Consider the following 9,106-nt stretch of genomic DNA (forward strand, 5'->3'; position numbering starts at 1 on the left):
CCTATCTGAGGAGGTAGAGAGGTTGTCTCCGATAGACTACCCAAAAAGACCTTACCCCTCCCTACGAGGTAGAGAGGTTGTCTCGTATAGACCTCCCAAAAAACACAATAAAAAATGAAGAAGAAGAAAAAGAAAACATGAAAAGCAACCAAAATCTTCAATTGATGTAAAGCAAGTTTTACAAATTTCCAGACTTTATTCCCACAAGATGATATACTGCTAGTCATCTTCAAGAGATTAGCTAGACAGTGCTTTCAGAAGTAACAAAATAACCTCGCCAACAATGGCGTTAAAATATTTATGATCCTTCCTCCTCTTTCCAGACCGAAACAGTTATCTGAGAAACGTAGCTACTAGATAATCAGTGCTGTGTTTCATTGCTGACTCAACTGTCGAATGACGTATGGGAGGATACCACCATGGTTGAAGTAAGCCAACTCCACCTGTAGAAGGAAATCAAAGCGCCAATACAATGTTAAGAGACCTAATAGATGGCGAAAGGAGATCTTAATGGGAGATCTCTACTGTATAACATTTTACAATATCTTACATACTACAACTTCAACGCACTACGCATGTGAAAGTCATATACCTCAGTGTCAAAGCGCACTACGCATGTGAAAGATTTTCCAGTGTCTGTTTGTACAGTAACATCTTGACCTGGGCGGATCGCGCTAATGTTTTCTGGGAGATCAATGGTATATCGCTCATGACCTGTCAATCCAAGTGAATCTGCATCCTCACCAGCCTTGAAACATAGAGGCACAATTCCCATTCCTACCAAGTTGCTACGGTGAATCCTCTCGAAGCTTTTAGCAATTACAGCTTTAACTCCCTATCAAACAGTTCTCTTGATTAAAAAATCCTATAGGATACAAACAGGAAGAAATCAACACAAATTCAAACAGAAGTAGGGAAAGTACTCACCAACAACATGGGGCCCTTAGCAGCCCAATCTCGGGAGCTTCCACTTCCGTATTCAGCTCCAGCCAAGATTACTGTGTCTTGCCCAGCAGACTTGTATTTCTAATGGATCATGCATTAAGAAATGTTACAATCATAGAAAATCTCTGAAGTATCAACTACTCTGTTACGAATTTGAAATGCATTATGGGGACTATCTCAATGTCAACAGAATATGCAATGGAATGGCATAATAGAAATGTAAGCAAATGGAAAGAGTAAAGTACCATTGCAGCATCAAACACGGAGAGCTTCTCTCCAGAGGGAATGTGAATCGTCTTTGGGCCAACTTCACCATTTAACAGCTTATTAACAATTCGGATGTTGGCAAAAGTACCCCTAGCCATAATTTCATCATTACCACGACGACTACCATATGAGTTGAAGTCCCTGCGATCAACCCCACGCTCATTAAGGTACTTAGCAGCAGGGCTATCTTTGTGGATGCTTCCAGCTGGTGAAATGTGATCTGTGGTAATACTATCACCAAAGTTCAGCAAGCAGTAAGCATCCTTCACTCCATGGGGCCCTGGGGGATCCATGGTCATATCCTTGAAATATGGTGGCTCATGAATGTACGTAGAGCTAGTGTCCCAAGAGTAGAGCGAGGTAGCTGGTACTGACAATTGATTCCACATGTTATTCCCCTTTGTAATAGCTTCATACGTACTCTTGAACATGTCAGGCAGTACACTTGATTGAACAACCTGAGGAAAGATCTCATTTTCAGTTTACTCTTTTCTTCATCAATTGTAGGTGCACAAAGATAACTAACTAGATACCTCGGCAATTTCTTCAGTCGATGGCCAAATATCCCTGAAGTAGACATTATTACCATCCTTCCCCACTCCAATTGGTTCTTTATCAAAGTCTATATCAACCTGAAAATCATTTATAGTTTTCAGTCAGTCTCTAAGCAACATGAGCTGATGATTGCATATAATATCCCCGTATGTTTTTCATGATCTTCTTAGATCTACAATGAAATCATGTGTGCACAATCATTCTAGAACATGGAGTCTACATTTTGAATTCCTTTTTTTAACAGATTTCTGCTGAAACTCAGTAGCTTGGGCTAAGCTGTGTCAGAATAAACTACCGTTCCAACTTATGAAAGATGCTCATGACAGGGACACAACTGAGATCGATCAGTTAATACAACACGCCAAAAGAGGGCTCTAAAAAGTAAATACCAAAACTGTTCACCTTCAAGGCTTTCGCAATTCCCATTTCGTTCCAAACTGTTAAGTAGTTGCACTTAACACGAGTTCCCAATGAAACCTCAACTATTTTACATTTCCATCACTCTGCCAGCTTTTCTCAAACATGTTCAACTTTGCCTTTGAGCAGATTTTAAATTACTATAGACATCTAATTGTGAAAAATTGTTCCTGTAATTATGTTGCGAACTGGTTCGACCCGTTCAAAATAGGGGTGCGACATGTTATAATATGCTTCACGATGATATAAACTCCCATTTCAAACACAGCATGTCTAATTTGACTCTTATTCTGAGTAGACATTTCTGATAATCATAGATTTTCATCTTATTTGTTCATTAAAGTATGTTTTTACAACCTTATTCCCACTATAATGTGTATAATATATAGCAGAAGCAATTCCCAGGACAAATAAAATATGACTTGGTTCATTCACTTACAGTGCCAGCAAGAGCATAGGCAACCACTAAAGGAGGTGAAGCAAGGTAGTTAGCTCTCGTCAAAGGATGAACACGCCCCTCAAAGTTTCGATTTCCAGAGAGTACGGCAGCAGCAACAATGTCTACACAGACAAGAATAAGTCAAATAATCACCTAAAAACAGACTAGACAATGCTACACCTAAATACAAACAATCATAAGGAGTTACCGTTTTCTGATATAGCAGAAGAAACTGATTCATCCAAATCTCCAGAATTCCCAATACAAGTTGTGCAGCCATATCCAACAATATTAAAACCTTGCTCATTTAAATACTTCTGCAGTCCACTGTTTCACAACAAATACCACATTTCACATAGTGTCAAGCACACACAAGGATGGAATAAGTAGAAACTCCCTCGAGAAACTACAAAGAATACCTCTGGAGCAAATATTTAGTAACTACACCGGAGCCAGGAGCAAGACTTGTTTTAACCCATGGTTTAACCTGGATATCAACAGGATGACATTAGGAAATACGAAGAAATCATTGAAGAAAAACAACTATATATATCAGAACTGACATTTAGACCCAGGTCGCAAGCCTTTTTTGCAACAAGGGCTGCTCCTAGCATAACACTGGGATTTGATGTATTAGTGCAACTTGTGATAGCGGCAATAACAACACTTCCATGCTTGAGCTCTGCATCTTGTCCGTGGAAAGAAAATTTTACCACTTTTTCCTGCGCATCTTTCGGCACAGCAAATCCCTACAGTTATAGAGCCAATTCAAATTAGCATTTCCCGAACTCAAAGGTTGACCTCATATTAGTTTGAGTTGCATGTTCATATATGACGAAGAGATTCAATGGTATTAAGTAGAAAAGAGTACTTGCTCACCTTGAATCCAACCTTGTTATCAAGGCAAGAGTGCCAATCAGACTTCATTTCTTTCAAAGGCACACGGTCATGAGGTCTTTCAGGGAAAGTAAAAATATATATTAGAAAGTTCTTACAATGTTACTCACATTCAATAGATTGTTTAACAAAGACATGAAATATACCTTTTTGGCCCCGACACACAAGGCTCAACTTCAGCAAGGTCTAGGTACAAACAAGAAGAGTACACTTTCTCATGTTGAGGCTGAAATCAGAATATGACAAGTTCTTTAGTACATGGTAAATACAAAAAAAAAAAAAGGACACAACCTTACAGATTGGTATTGGTTCATTTTCTTTTTGACAGTGGGAAAAGAAGGATAATGATATCTAGCCAAAATCTTTCATTTCTCCCTTCGAGAGATTGTCATACTTAAATAAGAGACACTCACAGCTGAGGCTAGAAAGGAAGACCAACCTCATTATAGTCGACAAACATATTATTTGCGCGCAGATATGCTTCGATCATTGACACCTAAAATTTTAGGAGTTAGAAAATACAAAAAGATGTACATCTTATCTTCACGTGTGATGCTTATACGTGTCTAAGCACTTACTGTTTCGTCACTTCTCCCTGTTAATTTCAGATACTGCAAAGTAACATGATCTACAGGGAAGAAACCCATAGTAGCACCATATTCAGGAGACATGTTGGCAATGGTGGCCCTGTCAGCCAACGATAGTTCACCCATTCCATCACCTAAAAAAAGATAAACAAACAGTCAAGTTTTTCTCGGGTGAACCAGTTTACCAATTTGAAATTATTATAGCAAGTAATTTGTCCAGTTTCCCCATATTTACCATAGAACTCAACAAACTTTCCAACAACACCATGCTTCCTCAACATTTGAGTGACTGTCAAGACCAAGTCCGTGGCAGTTACACCACTGCGCAATTTCCCAGATAATTTGAACCCAACGACTCCAGGCAACACCATGCTCATAGGCTGGAAGTATCCAGAAAGTAGCATTGGAAAGGAAGACATTGAAATTTCAGTATAAATTCAGATGTTTTAGTATAATTACTGTAAATTAGTTAGACACAACTGGACTTTCAGAATTGTATAACAAATTTAAAGAACAATAAGCAATATGGTAGAGCCACAAGGAGTTTCTGTTCTCTTAGAGTCGAGGGGAACACATTGCCGTGATTCAAAAGAAGTAAGCAAGCAAACACGTGAATGCATCAGCCTCCATTGAAGCCTAATCGAAACTTCAGGAAGAGAGCTGAATACATCAATGTAAAAAAATGAGAATGTACATCCATGTAAATTCCAAGTGCACTCACTTTCCACCTTTTTTCAAGAGAGATGAAAATGTAGAATTATCATGTTGAGACAAATGGACCTCTATATAAATGGAGCTAACTATGTCCAATTCCATGTAAAATTCTAAGTGAACTCACTAACCACTTTTACAAAGATAGATGAACTGTCATTCTGTCAAATTCCAGTATTTGTGTGTGTATCATAATAGATTAATTTCAGATTAAGGAATGTAGAAATTTCAGCACAGACCAAATAAAAGGAGTTAGATTTGGATCAAGGATTACATCGAAGGAAACTTAATTAAAAGAAGTAATATGAAGTCTGGTGATAAGAGGCATAAAGGAAGCCTAACATCAAAATACATCACTAACTGTAGCACAGAACGAGCAAAGCACTGAAGACTATTCCAAGTTTCAGCATGATACAGAATCCCTTATGGTATTCATAGTTACATACCTGACCAAGCATTGTAGCTTCTGCTTCAATACCTCCAACACCCCAGCCAGCAACTCCAAGCCCATCAATCATAGTGGTGTGTGAATCAGTTCCGACAACACTATCAGGATAGAGCAAACCTTCCCTATTGAAGACGACTCTTCCAAGGTATTCAAGATTCACCTAATAAAATTGTGGTGCCAAAAAGCTAATCAGTTCCGGAATATCATATCCTTTCTTTTTTTCCAGAGGGGTAAATAGGGATAGTAAATCCAGGAATATCAATGCATTGCTTCCACAGAAGAAAGATAATACAGTATAAAGAAAAGAAACATGAAAAGAGCTACAGTCTAGCAGATATGTTACATTCACTATGCACACAGTACAACTGGTTCCTTTCAATTTTCAGGTACAATACCTGATGCACAATACCAGAGCCTGGTGGAACAACAAGCATGTTGCGGAAAGCATTAGAACCCCACTTAAGAAAGGCGAACCTCTCCTTGTTCCTTTGGAATTCAAGTTCCATATTAGCTTGGACTGCATTTTCTGACCTTGCCACATCGACTTGAACTGAATGGTCAATTACTAGATCTACCGGCACCTAAAAATATACCCAATCAAAAAAAAAGAAAAAAAGAAGATAAGACTATTGTGAAGTCGAAGAATCTATTCGAAGACCAATAGAATAGCTGATGATGAATCTTCACGATAAAGAAAACCAACAGAAGAGCAGTAAAAATGACCTCAATTTTTTTATATGTAGATACCATGACCTCAAACTTGTAATAATTAGTGATAACTAAGTCCTTGATACATAAGCATTACAAACAAAATAAAAAAGGAAGCATTTCGATGATAATATATCCAAAATATAAAATCCATGGACTGCACTAATAAGTTGTTGTTGCTTTAGAATATTGAACAACTTGTTTTGGAGAAGTTCCAACTTTTTTGCAGAAACTCTATTCTAAATAAACACCAAGAAACTAACTTCTCTTTCTTGGTGTTTGGTCGAAAAACAGTTCTCGCAAAATAAAATATTATTTGGAAGTCCTCTTCGAATATTTGAAAGAAACACCACCATAGTTGTTTCAACATTTACCATTAAAGGGGACTAACTACACAGTTTAAGAAATTTTGCCAACATCAGCTGAACTTAAAAGAAATGAATACCAATGGATTAATCTTGTCAGCATTGCTGCCAAGTTTGTTCATGGCATCGCGCATGCAAGCAAGGTCCACAACAGCTGGTACACCAGTAAAATCCTGACAAAAACAGTAAAGATGAAAGCTGTTACATCACGAATTGCATTGTTTTTCTTTTTAATTTGGAGACATGACATACTTGCAGCAAAACTCGGGCTGGCTTAAACGGTATCTCCGCTAGCTTCGGAGAAGTATTTTCCCAGTCGATGATCTTCTCAACATCTTCCTTTTTGACTTGAAAGTTGTCACAATTACGGATTGCTGATTCAAGAAGAATTCTGATAGAATATGGCAGCTTGTCTGTTACAATGATGAAATCAATGAGAAGTCAAAAAATTGGAAATTAAACTTAATAAGACGACAGAAAACTGTGATAAGCAATTCAACAATGCAAAATTCAAAAAACGTTAATTTCAACCTCAAAAGGAAAATAAGAGATGGGAAAAGAAGAGGACTTTGTTTAACTAAACATAGTGGTAGGGTGGAGAGAATTACAAGGTCGAAATAGAACCCTCACCAACAAGGTGAAAGTTTTTGGTAGCCAATCAACTGAACTACTGAAATTCCCTGGAAGAAAAAGGACTTTGGAAGGGGTCTAACACCAAGCCTAGACAACATGCAGAAGAACTTGCCATAATTCTCGAATAAGAAGCATGATATTCTAAGTGACAATATACAGATCAACAAATTAAAGCAATGGAGCATGTCATTTATTCACAACACAAATGAAAAGAGAATAGTAGTATATATAACAAATATCAAAGGTCAGATGAAATTACCAATTCGGGGATCATTGAGAGCAGGTAGGCTATAGTATTTCCCGAATTCACCACCTCCAGGCTTGGGAAGACTGGTGAGGATTCCCTTAAATGGGTTCTCTGAAGCTGAATCCATTAACAAACAGTATCAGATTCTTGATTTTCTTTTGGGATCAAGTGTCTAACAAGTCATTCACTGACAGCAGCTCTTGAAAGTTATCAGAAACAATATAAACCATTAAAGACATACCAAACAAAAAATACAAATGTCTAAAGAATAAATATCTTGGGTCAATATCAACATCTGTCATTCAATTTTCCACCTTCCTTAGTCTCATTGAGAAGTACTTAAAATAAAAAAGAAATCATCGAAATCATCCGGTCCACTTTTCTCTATTTTAATAAAAGCCAAAAAAGCTTAACTATTTCTAGCTTTTGGTGGATCCATGATTCCATTCTACATATCCTAGCTTTTTACACCACATATCATTAACAACAATGTTATCACAAGCTAAGTTGAACGAACTCTTCAGTTTCGATTCTGCATGTGTGTCATATTCTCCAAAAATAATACCTTTTTTTGGAGAATCTGACACTCACTAGTTGACGCTTGCTCATTAACATTTTTAAGAGTCCGAACAAAATAGATCACACCGATCCATTATATAAACCTTAACATCAAATACTTCATATTCACATATCGCAACAATCCAATTAAATTTTTTTCAATAAAACCTTCTCAACCAACGCTTCACAAATCACAAACAACATTAATATAAATCTGAAAAAAAATAAAAAAAAATGTAACTTTTACAGCAAACCCAAAGAAAGTTTTTTTTTTTGGTTTTACAAATCCAATGAAAAACAGTGACAGTGAAATGACAGAATTACCCATGGTAGTGAGTTTTCGATGGAAATTGTTGAGAACAGGGGTAACGGCGGCAGTTCTGATCTGAGATGTAAGACTGATCGGAGATTTCCAATCAACACCGTATCTCCACCGCAGCGATCGGAAAGTGGAAGAGAAACTCAAAGAAGAATACCCACTAAAGCAATAAGCACCAGTGGATTTAGAAAGAGTTTTAGATACCGAAAAAGAAGTGAAAAAATTTGGTTTGATGTGAACAGAAGAAGAAACGTACATTACTGTATAAGCCTATATATATAGTATACAATAATTTGGTAGACGAAATGCGTAGGTGGGTGGGGCTAATGGGTATTTGCTGGGGTAGGGTGGGGGGTAGGGCGTGCGGAGGCGGCTAAGAGTTGTGTATCTGTAATTATTGAAGAAGAAAACAGAGTATTTTTTGCTGTAACAAAAATGGAAGAAATGAAGATGAAGATGATGACTATGATTTTGAGAAAAAATAAACCGAGTAAAGAACAGAATATACTTATGTGAGTTCAAAAAAATTATGCGAAGAGGTGATTATACACGACATGACATAATATACATGTATATTAACAGAGATATTTATGGCTCTTTTTTAGTTTATTGATTTGGAAGTCTTAGATATTATCACGTAAGTAATTTGATAAGGATAACTAAATTGACACATTGGTACAATGTATGGTGCTTTATTGACTTGACATCACATGTATTCTATCTAATATTGCAATAATAGTAAATTATTTTATCGGCAAATTCTATTTGATTGAAGAAATTAAAAAATGAAAGATTAATAGATTTAGAGATGATATTTTATTGCATTTGATATCGCAAGTAGATGCATGACAATTTATAGTATGTCTAAGCTTAAATGAAAATAAATATTGTTGTGTAACTTCAATTTATAGATATAAATTGAAATATAAATAGTAATATATATTGATATATATCTTAAATGTAGATAATGATTCTAGAGAGACTATCCTTTAAATCTTATCTAAGTTGTG

At 36.5% G+C, this 9,106-nt stretch overlaps 1 protein-coding gene across 1 annotated transcript; it reads right to left on the reverse strand.

Moving 5' to 3' along the window:
- Positions 1-138: 138 nt before the first annotated feature.
- On the reverse strand, positions 139-8,354 carry LOC107007130 (aconitate hydratase, cytoplasmic-like). Its single transcript, XM_015205608.1, has 20 exons — positions 8,102-8,354; positions 7,232-7,336; positions 6,592-6,752; positions 6,420-6,512; positions 5,662-5,847; positions 5,265-5,426; positions 4,343-4,487; positions 4,099-4,241; positions 3,960-4,016; positions 3,667-3,746; positions 3,503-3,578; positions 3,187-3,372; positions 3,043-3,110; positions 2,832-2,950; positions 2,624-2,745; positions 1,746-1,844; positions 1,191-1,670; positions 928-1,026; positions 593-835; positions 139-443 (listed from the first exon to the last, which is right to left on the reverse strand). Exons 1-20 carry the CDS (start codon positions 8,352-8,354, stop codon positions 375-377), a joined length of 2,946 nt encoding a protein of 981 aa, XP_015061094.1. The 3' UTR covers positions 139-374.
- Between the last annotated feature and the right edge of the window lie 752 nt (positions 8,355-9,106).

This window comes from Solanum pennellii, chromosome 12 (assembly GCF_001406875.1).
Source record: "Solanum pennellii chromosome 12, SPENNV200".
Classification (NCBI taxonomy): domain Eukaryota; kingdom Viridiplantae; phylum Streptophyta; class Magnoliopsida; order Solanales; family Solanaceae; genus Solanum; species Solanum pennellii.